Source organism: Aythya marila, assembly GCF_965140915.1.
Source record: "Aythya marila genome assembly, chromosome: 1".
NCBI classification, from domain to species: domain Eukaryota; kingdom Metazoa; phylum Chordata; class Aves; order Anseriformes; family Anatidae; genus Aythya; species Aythya marila.
The window spans coordinates 123,965,694-123,984,570 of NC_139042.1; the positions used below are offsets into that span (position 1 = coordinate 123,965,694).

Consider the following 18,877-nt stretch of genomic DNA (forward strand, 5'->3'; position numbering starts at 1 on the left):
AGATCTAATTAGTTTATAATCAATCTAGTTGAAGAAATTACTCTTTTGGCTGCTTTCACAGAAAACTTAAGTTAAAAGCAAATTATAGCTCTCTGATTGCTACAGACTCGAGAAAACAACTTCCTCTTTTTCACTCATAGCAGCCTTTTTCTCTATTTTTATTCAGAGCTGATGAGTAGTTTGTCCTGGGCGAAGAAATAGATGTGTATAGAAACTGATTTCAAATTCATTTCTAATAATGTTTAATAGGTAGTAGATGCAGGCTGGATTTTTCTCCCCAGACAGCTCCTTTTTGAATGCCATGTATAAACTGTGATTCAGAGACAAGAGTCTCAGGTGTGAATAATATTTGATTTATGCCTGGCAAGCACAATTGCAGTCATTAAACTGGGCTTTTATGAGGCTTACAGCATATTCATAAGCAAACTTGAAGCAAATCTTAATGGATGATAAAGTCACAAGTTTTACTAAGCTATCAGAATAAAAATGAAGTTACAAGAGAATCAAATGAAATGTAAATAAATTGACAGTACAGAAGAATTAAGTTATCAATTGATCGAAGAATTGTATGTATAAATAGTCAAACATATGCACAACTTATTTACTGAGTCGTATAGAAAATTAACCACTACATGACAAGCATAGCAGTTGTGGTATAGGTTTGGCTTTAAATTTCTTTTATTTTCCATAATTGTTATGGAATCACTCTGAATATCAGCATTCTTATACAAAAATCCATTAAGCTCTATTTTTATTGTGACATCTGATCTCAGATTAACTTAGTAGCTTTCAGCAACAGAGAATTGGGGAAGGACAGACAGTTTTGTTTAATCTCATTGGAGAAAGTTTAGTCCTTGCCAACAAAACTATTTCCCCTTCTATTAATATAGTTTAAGCAAACAGAAGTGAATAGAACTTGCCAGCCGTAAAAAATGAAGCCTTATTCAAAAAGGGCTATTTCTTACAGGCAAAGGGCTTTTTCCTAAAGGCAAAATCCAAGCAAAGGTTTTGTAGAAGATAAGGGCTAACACAGCAATTCAGGAACACTCTGAGTAACAGCAATGCTTATAAGAGAATAAAACATGTTTGGAAACAAGGGGAATTTCAGCTTCAAAAGAGGAAGCTTTTAGACAGAGGCTGCTTGCTATAAGAAGCACATGCATATTTGTGATATGAAAGGGTTGATTTTCTGTGATCAAGGCATTCTGCATGTACTGAAGGACAGGCTCTGAGGACAAAGGAAAGTGAACATTACTGTTGTCAGGGTCTGTACAGGACTAGTTTGCCATGTCTGAGACAGGAAGCTTAGAGAAAGAAATAGGGTACTCCCTAATATTGTGATAATGTTTTCAATTGACTGTCACCTCCTTTAGTTATCTTATAGATTTGAGCAGTTATTGAGGCAAGCCTTTGTAACACTCCTATAAATGAATAAGAGCATATGCTTGTAAGATGAAATTTCTATTAGTAAAGTAACTCTACAGCTGTTCTCTGTTTCATTTGAATCACAGTTGCTAATCATAGCAGCTTCACGCACATCTCTTATTCCCTGAAGCAAGCTGACCAACCTATAACAGAGTGAGACAGAACCCTTTTTATAGTGCCATCAGCACAATATTTCCTGAACTCCTAGGGTAGGACATATATAATCAGAAACTGGGTAAGAAAATAATGTAGAACTGCAGGATATTTTCTCATTATGCACATTATAAAAATGGCAATCTTTTTTTACAGCAGTAGGTAGGAAACTTGGGTCCTTTCTTCTTAACTACTGTAATTTTGGTGGCTGAGGGAAGGTATCCAAAACCTCTTCCTTTAGCTTTGTAAATCAGTTAATGTGCCGTAAGAAACACCATGAGAAAATAAATATGTATCCCTAGAGTGATTTCTGCACTAGAACTGGGAGTAGCAGAGCTTGGCTCATTTACCTGCACTTCTGAATATCACATCTTAATTTAATAATTGAGATTAATTTATTGCAATTAGAAAAAAGTAGTTCCTGATCAGTGATGTTCTCATTTAAGAAGCAGAATGAGGTTTGCATCATATTCACAGCTGTTTTTTAAAGAGGTTTATTAAAAATCAAGCATATAATACCTGAGAACCAAACATATAATATGTTGCATGGCTGCTAAACCTTGTTATACATATTTGGGTATATGTTAGGAATCAATCATGAATTTATTCTTTTGTATATGGCCTTTATCTTGATATTAGGGGTGCCCAGAAAACTTATTTGGGCTTGTGCCTGTGACACCCTGTGTAGCCCTGACTTAAGCTGAGAGCTTTAGCCTTAACACCAACCCATTAACTTACCATTTCCAGGCAAAGCATCCCTTGTAGAAGTCTTAGAAGAGGGATGGCCTGTGAGTGAGCATCTGAATTTCCTCTTCTTACTCCCTCTTCTGACTCTTGAGGAAACTCCAGCAGCTGACTAATCTGTTAACCAGTTGCCATCTCTAAGTTGTGACCTGTGTGGGAATGGGCGCATTCCTTCTGTTTCCTTGCAAAGTCAATTGGGTTAGTATGAACTATGGAGAAGAGAATCAGCCACTTGCTACTTCTCAGCTGAGAAGTTTGCATGACTAATGTCAAAACAAGGGCAGAGGCTGGGAAAGGAGGACAGATGTCATCATATGTGGTTACCTGTGATGCAGGAGAGGTGGTTCAACAAATTTGTCAATTCTGCAGCCAGATATAGCGTAGAGTGTGGAAAAACATGTCAGCCTGACCTGTAGGTGGAACTCAGAGCAAATACCACAGCTAATTCCAACAACTGTCTTATTCTGGTTGATGATGTTCTTCCCCTTCAAATTCCCCCCACGGTTTCAGTTACGTGGAGTACTTGTTCGTGTCCTGTGATTCATGCTCTGGGACTGAGCATTGTTAGGCAGACTCTGTGCTCTCCTTCAGAGATACTTTTCTTTTAGTTGTGGATGAAGAATTCTGTTTGCAGAGGCAGTGGAATGCTCCATGATCTTTGGACCAAAGGTATTATTTAAATAATAATTGGTGTTGTTTCATTGCTATTAAAAGACCAGATTGTGGGTGTTAGAGCAAAGTAATCCCAGAATCATAGAGAAAGTCATAGTTCTCTGAATATGGTAATAATGAAAGAATGTTACTTAAAGAGGGGATAGTGAAAAGGAAAAAAAAATGCATTCACAAATTGAGAACTATGGAGACAGATTTTTTAGAATGTAACAACAACATAATTAAACAAATCCTGTATTTACAAATTTAACTTAGTGTAAAATAGTTTTCTAAAATAGAATGAGCAATAGGAAAAAAAAATAGTAATTGATTACAACAGTGACAATTTCTTTATGGAGAAACACATAGGAAACATAAGTTGTCTGAGCAATATTATGTTTTTAAAAATGTCCATTCCAGATATTTATACTGCATGTCTGAGTATTTGGGTGGAAGGAATACTACCATTCTCAGACTTTGCTATGTTAAAGGAATTTCCTTAAGTTTTTCCATCCCTTTGATAACACTTGCTCAAATCATCCTGTATTTCCAACGAAGGAGAAGGCTGATAATGCATTTGAGCACAATTTTGTTTAGAACTCTCTAGGATAGCTTTCATGTCAGTGATGAAAAGTCTTAGTTACAGATGTCTTCAGGAGGTTCACAACACTGCTCATGGAGCTACTCAGTGTTGCACAGCATGGAAATTTAAAAAAAAAATCCCTACTCAAGAAAAGTCAAAACAGGAGGTTACTAGTTTAGTGGACAGTTTTGTTTTGAGATCATGGTGAAATAAGGGTGAGGAGAGTCTTCGCATAGAAGATATGTACCTGATGTAATAAAATAAATTAATTGCATGTTCTTAGATACTCTTTAAAAGTAAATTTTGAAAGGAACTGAAGGAGTTTGAGTCAAACACCACAGATTTGACAGTATCTTTCAAAAGACAATGACTACATCCAAAAGTGAAAATGGGAAAAAAGAGCGCAAATGAAAACTCAGGCAAAAAATAAGAGGGGGGGGGGGGGGGGGGGGAGGAGGAACTATTGTCTGTGATGCTTCAATTTGCATATATTACACACTGAATTTAGAGGGAGAAGAAACAGAAAGCACAAGCCAATTTCAAAGCAAGTCCCAGAGGGCTTTCTCACAGTTACCTTCAAAAGTAAGATGAGCAAAGTCACCTCTTTTTCTCAAACCTCTATCTTAGAGTTCTTCAGGGAGGAAGAACTTTGTATTCAGCCAAATGGGAGCTGCCTCATGACTCCTCTCAAACTGCTTTAGCCAAAATAAAAGCAGTCATGAATAGGGCCACTAAAGTACATGTACTCATACGTTTTCTTCTTTCGGTAAATAAAGAGCTGAATGTAACTACTGGTGCATACTGACATAATTTCAATTAAAATACTTCTCCATTTTTCATCTCTGACATCCACAAATAGTTTGTAATCCTGAGTCATGAGGGCATCTCTGGGAATGGCTGACAGAGCTTTAAAAGGCAAGAAAAACACTTGCCATATAGTGCCTTTTCTGTAGCACTTCTTTAGCAAGGAAAAATGTTTACCTCCCTGAGGACCAACTTCATGTACTTCTGAATGTCAGAGATGATTTTTTAAGCCCTGGGTCTTCAAAGCACTCCTAACTCATCAATTATCACTAGCATCCTGAAAAAGTGCCATGGACGCAGAGGCACAATGCTCTGAAGTGGAGTGCTCATGCACTGGACCATGACCACAAAGTGGGGCAGTTCCTTCTCCACCATTAGCCAGTAGCAGGCCATGCCATGAAGTAGAATCTGTCTTTCCCCTCTTACCTGGTCCCTTTTGACTCCTTAACAATTCTGGGACACTGCCATTCTTTCAATGGCCTGAAGTTGTAAAAGAGAATTGAGCACAGAATTTGTATTGAAACCGTCCTTGAAAATGCCTAAGAAATCATATAAGTAGCCAACACAGAGACTCTTTAATTCCTCTTCCTCCCCACAGTCTTCTGGAGACTGCCTCCAAGGAGTTGCATCAGCTGGTTAAAGGCATCCTGTAAAAAAAGGAAGAGAAGCCGTTCACAGCACTGAAATGTTTCTGTCCCACTTCATGATTCAGCAACTACCTCTAAATCAGCTCACATAAGAGAAGCAGTTTGTCACACATAGTGACCTCCCTTGCCAGGGTATGTGGAGGTATGTCCCTCTGCAGACTCCCAGAATCCTTCATCGTACAGCCATCCCCAGCTACACACCACCTGGAAGACAGCATCCAGGACAGTCTGTGGGACCTTTGAGACTTCTGTCCTCAGCTCCAATTCTAACCCATAAAGAAAGGCAAGGAGTGTTATCTGTTGTGTGTTTTTTGTTGGTGGTGATGGTGGGTTTTGTTTTGTTTTTTTCCCCTGGATTTTATTTCTCTCTTTTTTATTTTCACTTCTGGTTTTGGTCTTTGCTGCTCTGAGACAGTCATTGCAACACGTCTTGCTATAGCAGCATACTCTGTCTCTTCCATTTATGTTTCCAGTCACCAAATTGTTTTAAGTCCTACTCTTATGAACCTGCCCTGGATCAAAGAAAAAACAGGGCTATAGGGCTATCACATTTTTGTTGTTGTTGTTTGTTTGTTTGTTTATTATTATTTGACTGAAAGCAAAAATTCTTGTTCACAGGAGAGAAATATGCCTGCTGAGAGGGATTTTCTGTAGGTTTCTATGACTTGGCACAGGCAATTTTATTTACAATCATAGAAACATAGAATAACCTGAGTTGGAAGGGACTCACAAGGATCACTGAGTCCAGCTCCTGGCTCCACACAGGTCTACCCAAAAATTCAGTCCATATGACTAAGAGCATAGTCCAAAGGCAATCAGGCAATTTAGGCAATCAGTTGTGTAGTTTAATTTGGTGGGACCCAACCTAGGAGAAAAATTGCTCAATAAAAGTTGCCACCACATAGCAGGTTGGTTTGTGCCCTTGTAGTCTGGAGCAGAAAGAGAATGATCTCTGTTTACAGCAATGAATTCTGCATGAGCCCCCTTCCCTCTTCTGAGGAAGAAATCAATGAGTCTCGCTGATCACAAAGAAAATTTTTTATACCCTCTGACACACTTAGGATTCATTCTCCTCTTTCCTAAGAAAAGGCAGTCTGAATCTAGAAATAAGTATTTACTAGTTGTGTGTTATATAGTACATGAAAAAAAAAAGAAAAAAAAAAAAAAAAAAAAAAGAAAGACAGCTGACTGAGAAAAATTCTGTGTTAAACAGAAAAAGAGACCCGCACTCCCAGAGATCTGGGTAAAGGTAAAGACCAAAGTGTACAAGCTTAATATAAAACCTGACAAAAAAAATGGAAACCATCAGAAAGCTATGCTACCAGTCAGGACAGCAGACATCAATCTCATTGTTTTTAAGTATTGTAAAAGCTGAAGAGTTTTACATCTGCTCCACCAAAAGAGGATTCTCTGCATCGTTCAGGAGAGTGATAGATGTTTTGAATGGGTTGGTGTGGAGACTTCTCCCAAATACATGGAAGTAGCACAGGAGACAGACAAATGTGCTGCTAACCAGCAGCCACAAGCGAGTCAGATGAAGGAGCTGCTATTTCACCAATAAATGAGAAAGACATGAGAAAATGGCCCAGGCTTTTAAACAGGATTAAAGGCCCCTACATCATGTGAACCCAAGCAGTCATAGAAGTGTTTTGCTTATAAGAGGATTCATAGTTTTTTGTTGTTGTTGTTTTTGTTTGTTTGTTTCTAAAAAGATATTAGTTTTTCTTTAGCTAACTGTGTGATATATAGTCTCAACTCTTTTAACTATGTAGGATTACTCTCAGTTGTCTTTTACTGTAGTGAGGGATAGGTTTCTGTTGCAAAACTAAAGGTCACACGTTTCATCGCTTCTGGTAGCTGACATCATCGTAAAGTCTCCCCCACCTCCTCCTTCTGTGTCACTTTCTTCCCCTTCTACTTTCAGTTACCCCATCTTCTTCCCCACACAGCCAAGGGCAAGCATGCTCCCCATTCCTCTTTCCTCTGTGCCAGACATTCTAGGTATTCATCCTGCCCTTTGCAGATCAGAGGCTCTGCGTTCCTCCCATAGCATACCCTATCTGCAGTAATCTTGAACCTCATTACCATCTTTGTAAACCAGAGGCCTGTCATAGGATGATTCTTGTTGCTAAAGGCTATGAAGAATACAGAAATACTTCTACCAGTCAGGGGGAAAATATAAGATTAACTTTCTCAAAAATCACTCTGAAAGCTTCCTGTTTTACCATTTCATTGGGAATACTCAAGAAGGTACTGGAGTGTTTTCAAACTCTAAAATACTTGCTTAATTCTTCCTTCTTACAGTATCATGGAGGTCTGCATATTCTTTCTTCATGTAATAATACTTCTCCCAGGTAAGAGGAACATTTTAAATTGTAAAACCTGTTTTGATTACTTGTGTCCTTCTATACATTTTCATCTACTCAGAAATTCCCTAGTAGTAATTAAACATTCCAGTTGTACAATCAAAGTCACAGAACCTATGTAATATATATTTAAATTATGTGCAGAGACTCTATTAAATATCTAGTAAGTATTTTCTCCAGGTTTATATCTTTACATTACACATACTTTATGTTGCTCTTAAATTTTCAATTTAAATCAATCTTTAAAAATGTGTGTATATCACCTCTGTATACCGTAGAGGACAGCAGTATTAAACTGATAATGGACAGTTTGATAAGGAACAACTGGAGTTTTTGGCAGCTGCAGAGATCACTCTGCAGTTTGGTGTTCCAGAAAGGCAGTGAAAACTTTGCTTTAGGAGAGAGACTGTGAATATCCTCCTCCTTTTTAACACAGCAGAGGTATTTGCACCTCCTTGGACAGAGGACTGCATTTTCAATTGCAAGGAAAGACTCTTCTCCTAGCCCATCAACACCCATTATAACAATGGATACATGCTGTGGTGAAAGTGGGAGAAAAATCATCCCCTGTGTAATAACAGTATATACTTTTGTTGCATGAAGACATACATGTAATTGTGTTTATTGACTATTTCTGTTAACAAGATCAGCAACAGAACTTTAAATCTGACATTTAATTTGCCATTACATTCTACATTAATTACAGAACAGTTAAACCTGACATTTAATTTGTCATTAAACTCTAGATTAATTCTTCAGTGAGACAGAAAGTGTTTACCTGTTTCTGACTTTCTGGTCATATTATCCTCAGACACCGATATTTACCACACAGTGTGCACTTTACATTTTCTTCAAAACTGTAATGCTGTGTTGTTCTATGAAGAGAATGAACTTAACTTTCAGAAAAGAAATTATGCAACTATCTCTTTTGTGGCAAAATCTCACTACATACACATGCAAGAACCCTTGACCTCTTGCCTGCTGGCAACCTCTGTATGGTAGGCCTTCCTTGGAAAGTGAAATATAGGAAGTAACAGTAATATAAATATATAAGTAATATAGAATAATATAGTATGATAATGTAGGATAACATAGTATAATAATATAAAATAATATAGTATATAAGTAATACAGTATATAAATAATATATATATAGTAATATAAGAATATAAGTAACAGTTTTGTGACCTGAACTCCACAGGACTAAGTGTGTCAGTTTGCAGAAGTAAGTATCCTCCCACACCTAGTGGGAGAATTTGTGTATAAATGCTGGTGATTTTGTTGCTATTATTGTTGTGTTGCCTCTGTGACTTCAAATACTTGGTGCTCTTTTTCAGCTGACGAAAATCTTAATTTCTTATCTTTCTTTTTTAAGGTATTACTGCCAGTGGGCATCAGGTGAAGTCATTTTTCAATCACACTGCATACCTGTCTTGCTATTTTACAAACTCTCAGAAAACTGACATAAAGGATTTAAGAGTTTTTTGGCAAAAAGGTGTTGCTGAAGTGGTGCATGAAGTATACTATGGCCAGGAAAAACATGACAACCTTAGTCCTAAATACATAAATCGCACCAAGATGGATATGAACAAATGGACCTTGCAGTTGTTAAATGCAAGGATTGTGGATGAGGGACAATATACCTGTATTATACAGCACAGAGACAAAGAATCACCAAAGGTCATACACAAATCTGAGTGTTCACTGAGCATCATTGGTAAGTAATCTCTGCTAATTGACATCTGTTTTTGTTGGTGGTGGTTTGATGGTTGATTGGTTGGTTGATTCTCTGTCACTTTGTTTAGTCCAGAAACTTGTGGTTGTGTCCCCAGGCCACTGGAGATGTACCTGCACTGGAGCAGAATTTCTAAATATCATTCTCAATAGAAAATCCTCATCTCTGAATTAGCTAGCTCTGAATTAGTAGTACTATGGTGAAAGCAATCAGAAGAAGTAGAAAATAAAGAAATAATTTGTTCAACATTGAACATTCCTGACTCCCACCCTATCACATTTTATAGTGAAAACCATTCTGCCTTCTTTCTGTTGCTTCCTACAAGTTTTATGGCTTTTAGGACCCCAGAAAATACATGTTTTATTTACATCTGATGTACTGTCTTCTATTAAAAGCAATAGTATTAACATTTACTACTAAAACATAGTATTAGCATTGTTGGAGATAAATCACAATTGAAACAAAAAGATCTCTGCAAACACCCAGCTATTTTATGAAGATATAAATTGTAGGGAAAATTAAGAAAAGAGCAGCTCATATGTGGAGGAGTAGAAAATCATATGCTCAGTTAAGGGAGGACTGAAAATATCTCTGAAGAAAAAATGCAGGCATTGATGAGACTTAACTTGATTTCTTTCATGTTAAAGGACAGATAATCTTTGGAGGGATGGGGTTCAGTGAGGAAGCAATATTGTCCTAATATGTATAATATTTTAGTAATTCATAATATATTTTCATAATGTTTTTCTATTTTAAATTGCTCTCTTGGCAACCTTTGTTCATGTGGCTGTGTTTTCTCTACTCCTAGGATAGTGGTAGTTATTAGTAATAAGAGCTTCTAACTTCCACTGGTGTTCTCAGACCTCAGAATACTGCTTCAAAAGAGAATAGGCCATGTGTAACAGCAGCCAGAAACAGAGTACCAAGACTTCTGAGCCTATTTAGTATTGTGCTACCAGCAGATGTTTCCTCAGCCCACAAACAGATAGAACGTCTAGATTAATTCTGGTTCTCCCAGAATTTATTTTCATGACAAGTATTTTCAGCAAACTTTCAGACACTCAGTATCAAGATCTCTAATTTAAGAGCTGCTTAGTATCAACCATTCAATTAATTCAACATGTTACAGAAGTCTTATACATAAGCATTAAAACTTTTCCAAACCTTTAATTTAGGAAGGTTCTTTTACGCTATTTGCTGCTGTGTTTCTTTCAAATTACTTTCTGTTCAAAAAGCTCCCAAAGGAAGGAACAATATGGAATTCCATGAGAATAAAAAATATTAAAATAAAAAATATTAAAAAAAAAAATAATGTTGAAATGTGCCTGTGCTTATCTACTCTTTCTTAACTAGAAACTTACAGCATGCATAGAGAACTTTTTTGTATTATGGAATTTCACACTTTTTGTATTATGGAATTTCACTCTTAAAATGGACATAAGAAAGTTTGACTGCTATACAGGAATTAAAGGACAGTCACAGAAAACTATCTAGACCACTTGATGACCAAACCTATTCCAAAATACCCAAGCACCTTCTAATGTAGTTTATGCATCTACTTCATATATATTCCATCAGGACAATACATAGGTAAAGGTATGTATATTATATGAATTTTATAAAGCCAAGATTATTTATATAAGAACAATGAACACAGATCATTCTCCAGAAAAGGTGGGTTTCGTAATGGAAAACTTTGACTCTTAAAACAGACAAGGTAGGGATTTTGTGGACAAGCTGCTTAACTGGAAATTCTGATCTTTCTGCTACAGCATGTATGTAGTGCTTACTCTGGATTGATCAATAAGGGAAAAGACTAGGAAAGCTATTTAAAAATAGGCTCTCTTCAAATTCTTGATGGTAGATCCAATGCCAGAATACAGACTAGAGTTTGTGACCTCATTTTATAGAAGGAACACTGAAAAGTTTAAAAGCATGAACAAAAGCTCTACTAGAATTATCTGAGGGCTGGGAAAAAATACAGTCCAAGTAGAGATGTTGAAAGATGAATCAATTACTTTTTAACAAAGAAGACTTTAAAGAGTCTTGTTTTCAGAGTATGGGAACCTAAAATATACATAAAATAATATCTATTTTAAAAGGCTAATTAATTCATTGAAGATATAAAAAAAGTCAGTGGCTGGGAAGCAAGTGAGTAAGCTGCATTGTCACTTTAGGATGCAAAAACAAAACCAGGTAGGGTGATTAAGCCATTGGGAAAAATAATAAAGGCCTGATGGATCTGTTGTGTCTTGAGGTAGCCTACTTGGAAGATGTTATCTTTAATTACAAATATTGTCCTAAAATATGCTTTTCTGTTAGCAATCCAGATACAAAACTCACACATAAGTAGTGCACACTCTGCATGCAAGCATCATCACTTTTCAGTAAATTAAGCTTCCCTTCCAGAAGCCATGAAAATGAAAGTGCTTTGATAAGGGTATATTCCCCTATTTCCAGTTGCTTACTGTCAATAAGATTCAAACTCTTAAATCACTTGGATGATATGGCAAGTTTCACAGCCATGGATTACCTTTCTGCCCTCCCCATAAAATGCTAAGAATAAATACTCCAGACCAGGAGCTCAAGTGAGCAGTCAGATAAGCAAGTCAGACCTTGAGGAGAAAAAGGAGGCTTGAACCCTCCCAAGGGACAACTTAACTACATTTTAGGGTGCAAACAATATGTTTTTTTGTTTGTTTGATTAATTGATTGATTTGTTTTTCCTTCTGGACTCTTCCAGGCATTTAATTGACTAGAATAAATCTGTTTCCCTATGTACTGGCATAGAACAAACAAAAGCAACATGATTTTAGCTTGGAGAAGAGGAGAATGAGGGGTGACCTTATTTATGTTTGTAAATATGTAAAGGGTGAGCGTCAGGAGGACAGAATGGGTGTAAGCTGGAACATAGAAGGTTCCGCTTAAATATGAGACAAAACTTTTTCATGGTGAGGGTGACAGAACACTGGAACAGGCTGCCCGGGGTGTGTGGAGTCTCCTTTTGAATGTCTAGAGACATTCAAAACCCACCTGGATGCACTCCAGTGAGACCTGATCTAGTTGTTCCTGCTCCAGCAGGGGGATTGGACTTGATGATCGATCTTTCAAGGTCCCTTCCAATCCCTAACATTCTGTAATCATATTTCTTCCTCCATTTATATTAAGGATTCACTGGGGCAAGGATTACAGTATGGATCCAACACTTTGAGCATGTATATAGAAGAGTCAGACCCCTTAGGCTCATATTTTTCTAAGAATATTTTGCCCCATCTCCAATATTTCTCCATGTTGTCTTTAGCACAAAAATACTTTGACTCTGAAATACTTAAGTGTTTTCAATGAAGTCCTGAGCCTGTTACTTTTTTGTTTTCATTAAATGATCCTGCTTATCCTTCATGTTTTATGTTTACACAGTCCTTTTTTACCAGTTATTTCTTGCCTTGGAAACTTGGCTTTTTAAAGCAACAGGCTTGTTTTTCATTGATTGGGATGAGTATGCAGTGTCACAGAGTAAAGAAACCTGTACTGTAGTCACTTCCACATTTTAAGCTGAGCTAAGAGAGGCCTACGTTTCAAGTTAAGATGAGTGAATTTCTTTCAGCTGCAAAACAATCACTTGTAATATTGACAGACACCAAGGATGTGTCTACTCATGACAACACTGGACCTTCAACTTACCTCATCTGAAATCCCTCAGATAATTTATTTGCACACATTTAAAAATTAGAGGTTTGTATTTCGACTCATAATTAATCAAGAAGTTGAGGGTAGGTACTACTGTATCTCTCATTCCAATTTTGTGCTTAAGCAGGCCTGCAAGTTGTCCAGCTTTGATTATTCTGAAGTGTCAATTGGTCCAAAGAAGATGGGAGAGATGGAGTCTCACTCTCTGGCTGATCTGACCTATGACATTGAAATGTCCCAAGGTGAAGGAGAAGCAAGCCAGTGTATGCAACAAAAATATAACAAACCCTTCTTAGGACCCACATTGCTTTTCTGAGAAGATTGTTTAGATTTGATTATGCCTGAAAATCTCAAATAATTGACAGGAACTGTCACAAGATGTGGTGTGTCCAACTCATGATGCTTTTTCTTTGCTCTGTTTCAGCCAACTATAGTCAACCTGAGATAACACAGCTAACCTCTGGGGAACTAAAGCCCAAAGAAAACTTGAATCTTTCCTGTTCTTCCAGCGGAGGTTATCCAGAACCCAGGCAGATGATTTGGCTAATTTCATATGAAAACACAACAAATAGGCATATACATCATATGGATGTCTCACAGGATGCTGTAACAAAGCTGTACAATGTTACCAGCAAGCTGAATATCACAGTTCCTACAAACATCCTCACTAATATTAGCTGCTTACTTCACCTTAGAGAGGAGCTGGGGAGCCTTGTCTCAGCGCCACTAGTGATCGGTGAGTCTTCATTTGCCAGTTCTGATTTTTGCATGGGTAGGAGATGGGAACACTGCAGTAGAAATGATCACAGATGGCAGCATAGTCAAGGCAGAGAATAAACTCTAAGCAGCAGTATGGTCTAGTTACAAGGGTTGTATGTTCTCCATCCTGTTCACTGATAGCCAAGGCCATCAAATTCCTTCTCCTTATCTTTCCATGGGAAGCCTTATTAGAGCAGGGAGTTGGCACAGGGAAGGAAGACTACTGCTACACTGTTTAGAACAGGGCATGTTCATCCCTTCCCTAAATGCTGCTGCAGCAACAAAGCAACCTGGATGCCAGTATTAGGCTTCAACCAGTCTCTGGAGGTGACATTTCACCGTTAAGATAGAGGTTGCTGCATCACAGAATCAGAGAACTGCTGAGGTTTGAAGAAGCACCTGGAGATCACCCCACACAAAACAGGGTCAATAGGTAGCTCAGGGCCTCATCCAGTTGGTTTTAAGTATCTCCAATCATGGAGACTCCACAACCTCTCTCAGCAATCTGTTCTAATGTTTGACCACCCTCACAGTACATATGTTTTGTTTTGTTTTGTTTTTCTGATGTTGAAGTGCTTGAGCTGCTATTCCTAATCTCTCTTGATAGAAAGGCTGAAGGTTGAACAGAAGAGACCCTTGGACCAAATTTAGCTCACAGACTGCCAAATAGACTGCACTGAGCTTAAATGTAAAGACCATGAAACTTTGACCAGTCTCAGAAGCATTCCTGGTGGTTTTCATAATATTTGGCATATAGAGTGTGTATTCCAAAATGACCATTTAGGGATTTTTTTCTCTGGGATTGTGGTGAGGGGTTTTTTTTGTTTGTTTGTTTTTTTGTTTGTTTTCCAGACACCTCTTGTGAGATATGTATGTTCTGTGCCATCCTAAATATTCCCTGATTTATTAATGACTACAGTTTCAGTTGTGTTTAGGTATTCTTTGTCTGCCTCACAGTTTGCTACTTTTACTTTTCTAGCTGAATACTGTATGAATACTGAACCCTCGTGGATCAGGGTTCCATATGAATGACCCTTTCTTTAGACTAAAAATGTATTTTATTTATTGCTTGGGATAGGAAAACATCCAACATCTTTTGATTTTTATTTATTTATTTTATTTATTTATTATTTTTTATTCATAAGCTATAGCACAAACACATAAAAATAAAGATGCTTCCCACTTTGGTCATTCACCTTGCACATCTCCTTTAGTGTTGAAGCTGTGCTTCAACTCACAGGAACACGGAGCCCAGAGACGCTGGTAGCATTGCAAGAAAGCCTGCTAGGGAAGTACAGGCTTCCCTACTTAACACTTACTACAGATGTAAAAGAGGATTGCAACTCATTCCTAAAGAAGTTCCACAGAGCAATTTTCTTCATTTATCTTTAGCTAAAGGGTTAAGTCATCAGTGCTATATATAGTAAACTGCCTCTGAAGTCCTTACATGAAAGTAATGTAAATATTGTAATGTAAAATTGTATTGTATTATAATTGTAAAATATATATATAATACAACATATTGTATTGTAATTGTAAAATAATATAAATATATACATAATTTTAATGTAATTAACATTAAAATACAATTCAGAAATCTTTTGAGGTTTGCATAGCCTACATGTTGCTCAAGAGTAATACCATCAATAGTATTAGCCATAATTGTGCATCCCCCTCTTCCCTGTTCAGTTCTCTCCTCCCTTGCTTTATGAAAGTAAGCCACTTGATAAATAGTGATGGTGGGTAAGAAACCAGCAATTCTAGATAAAAAACAACTTTGATGACAACTGACGCTGTATTTGTTGCTATCCCTAGCAACCAAGACCTCAAAAGCACAATAATCAGAAATAGAGGGAAACTCCCTTGAACTCCTTGCTTCTTTCACATCCCTTATAGCTTTTCATTAGGCTTCAATCATCAGTTCCAACAGATACCAAATAGTGAGAAATCCCAGGTTCTTGAAATTCGCACAGTAGCACAGAGTTGCAGTAGCACAACAGTGGCCTCATAGGCCCTTGTATTAATCAAGCTGCTTATTTCTCATGTTATCCAAACTTCAGAAATAATAATTTGCCTTACTGTTGTTGATGTCATTTAGCCTTGGTGGACTTGCTGGTTATTGGAAATGGAAATAAAGCATATAGATAGTGATTATTTAACATTATTAAAGTACTGTAAAAGTAAAGGATACTGAGGGCCTTTCCCTAAACTTTTAATTCACATAATTTTGAGTTAGATTGGTTAAGCCAAATGTCACCAAATTAAATCTTTGTTGTGTGCATGTCCTCTGTTTTCTTATTCAGAGATACAGAGAGAAGAAATGGAACAAGGGAAGGTAAATTTCTTTGGCCCACTTATAGCTGTAATTATACTGATCACACTTCTTCTGGGTTTTGTGATATTGAAGAACAGAAATATCTCATCTACCAGCCAGAGTGAGTAATTACTTCTTATTCAGCTTTACCTATATATAGCTGCTGACAGAAAATTGGCTTTTATGCTGGACTTAAATTAAACTTCCTTGGACAATTTAGTTCCTGCAACAATTTAGTCTATCCAGCATATCCAAACATTTTTCTCTTATCTCCTCCTGCAACCATTTGTCCCTCTTCTTTGTGCTGTGTGAGATTGTCATGGCACAAACATACCATTTTTTCCTGCACTTCCATCTTTTTAATGGCTTATTGTTAGATTTGGCACTTTATAAATCTTTCTTGTCCGTCAACATTTATAAGAAAAGTGGAGCTGGAAGAAGGATGAGATGAGGCTTCTGTCAAATGCAAGTATCACTGTCATCAATGAGGTGAAGGATCCAAGGCATTGTTCCACCACAGGCTGCCTAGTACTAGACTGGAAAAATTATCATTTACCAGAACAGAATGTGATCTTTGTTTTGAATTTATCTGTTTTGTTGCAACACTAAGTCTCAGCAGTCCAGGGTTTATTCTGCGCTGAAAGGACCCTTATGCTGGCATCAAAGTCTATCCTTCCTTTGTAGTAAGAAGGAAATTCATTCCTCACAGACAGTCCTCATTCCTCACAAAGACAAAGATCCTGAGGCCAACCTCATTCTTCCAAATCCTAAGATAAATGGACATGTGTTATCAACACTTTTTCAGCTCCTATTTCTCATGTTTCTGTAAATCACACATTCATTTATTTTAGGTGTCAGTCTACCAGTCTAGAAGCTTGAAATGGAGGCCAACAGCCAGAGTGTTGACTGGGAACTATCTCTGCATACAGTGAGGCCCGAGGTCCCATAGTATTGGATGCTGTGCCAGAACAAGAATCCTCTCCAGGTACTCTGCAGAACAACATGCAACATGTTTGTCTGATGACTGAAACCTACTATCCAGTGTTCTCTTTTATTTTTGCTACAGAATGGTAGCAAGTACAATTTTGTGCTTGTCTATTTGACTTTCTTCCACCCTTTGGGAAAACTGTGCTAATTTAATGGGCTTTTAGGCCAAACAAGTGCCAGTGCTCTCCTCAGTCTTCCACATAATTCATTGGCAAGCACATGAATTTTCCTGGCTCTTGGTGTGCTTACTCTGTCTGAACTCCTGATAACAGAAGAGTAGAGGTAATGCCACCTTGGAGCGTCCTGCACCCAGTGTTTTGTTTCACTGCCACATGGACTAATGTATTTTTGCCTTCTGTGATACTGCTCAGAAATGAAGAACTGAATTTAGTGAACCCATGAAAACTGGAAAGAAGAGATGAACCCCTTGCCATCCACATCCCACAGAAGAAGGGTTCTTCCTTTCTTTCAGCACAGAGAGATGCAAAGACAATGCCTTTAGCAACCAGACTGGAAGGAGGATGGTGAGATCTGAGGGGCAGAGATCTTCCCACTTTGTCAGTAGTAACAAATATCCAGAGAAGCACAGCAGGAGCTGCTCCAAATGTTATAAGGACAAAAGAGACTCATTTTATTTTTGCTAGGACTCCTTCACAGTCTTGACGGGACCACAAAAAACTTTGCTATGCAGTTAGCAGCACTACTATTACTAGCTAAGTGGCAGCTTTTTTTAAGGGCAGGAGCTGACTTGGAAAAATCCTGAGTGTCTGCATAAGGAGAAACTGTTTAAAAATCAAATAATTCCCCAAACCTGTGCAGTTCTTCAGTTGGATGGTTGAGTTTGATCCCTGTGACCTTTTTGCTGTACCCTTCATTATGCACTGTAACGTCATTAAATCTTGTCAGTGAGAGTCAATGAAGAAAGCAGAACAGGGTGGATTACAGAAGGAAATGTCTCAAAAATTGAGAAAGAGTTGGGCCACAGTCTGTGAATCGTAACACTCACTGGAAATATGAACAGAGGCAGTGTATTAGTCATGAGCCATAAATGCTTTGGGCAGAGCCACTGTGGCTTTGTACTAGTAACTTTCTTGTAAAACTCCACAACGGAAAGAGGAACTTCAGGACACTTCCCCACCTTCTGAGAAAGTCATGCAATTCCTATAGGATATTTGAAACTAGAAATAAGCTGATGGAAAGATTTGTTTTGAATATAATTTATGGCTATTTTAATTACTTTTCTTTACTGCCTTTGGAGCTTATTATGCCCAGATGGTTAGTATCTCTTACACTTTGTTCATCTGTATTCTGACCAGATGCTGTACTGCAGGTTTTTCTGGTGGATGTAAGGAAATTAAAGCTTGAGTTATCACTTATTTGTATATAAATTTATCTAAATGTATCTAAATATAAATTTAGATATACAAAGTTAAGCTAAGCAGATACTGAGAACATTTTATAAGTAGGTTGTGTTCCAGTTTGGTTGACTATGTTCTCCCTTTCTTAATTGTGTTTCAAAGTGTAAAGATGCACCAATTCATACATGATACTGTGCTCAACTATAGGGTATAGTTTTACCTTTCAGAACAGGTTCTCTGTTTCATTTAAAATGTGCTAGTTCTGCAATTTTGAACAATCTTTGCACTTTATATTCTTTAACACCACTGACATCTTTCAGGAAGAATGCAGTAGAACCGAGATAAAATTTTTCTGAGGTCTTGATTGTGTTTGTAAGCTTGACATTTTCAACATGAACGAGGACATGAACATCACATTCACAAGACAAAATTCAGCTCAGAGTTACACTCTATGGACATAAATTCTCTATCATTTCTGCCAGTTACAAATATTCTTTTATTTTAAATGATGTTAAGAGTTGCTAGATTCCACCTGTTTTTACCTCCATTTTCACGTGGATAAGAGAATTTGCATGTCTTTTTGAGTTAGCAAAATCATTTGGGAGTCTGTTTACTAAGCTATTTACACTAACATCACATACTTTCATTCAGATTAGTATCATTC

General features: G+C 37.3%; 1 protein-coding gene across 1 annotated transcript; it reads left to right on the plus strand.

The window, feature by feature from the left end:
* Positions 1–2,892: 2,892 nt before the first annotated feature.
* On the plus strand, positions 2,893–18,186 carry CD86 (CD86 molecule). The gene is made up of 7 exons (XM_082762527.1): positions 2,893–2,991; positions 4,959–5,290; positions 7,312–7,361; positions 8,749–9,090; positions 13,220–13,531; positions 15,858–15,989; positions 16,720–18,186. The coding sequence occupies exons 2-7, from the start codon at positions 5,142–5,144 to the stop codon at positions 16,737–16,739; spliced, it is 1,005 nt and encodes a 334-aa protein (XP_082618653.1). The 5' UTR covers positions 2,893–2,991; positions 4,959–5,141; the 3' UTR covers positions 16,740–18,186.
* The last annotated feature ends 691 nt before the right edge of the window (positions 18,187–18,877 follow it).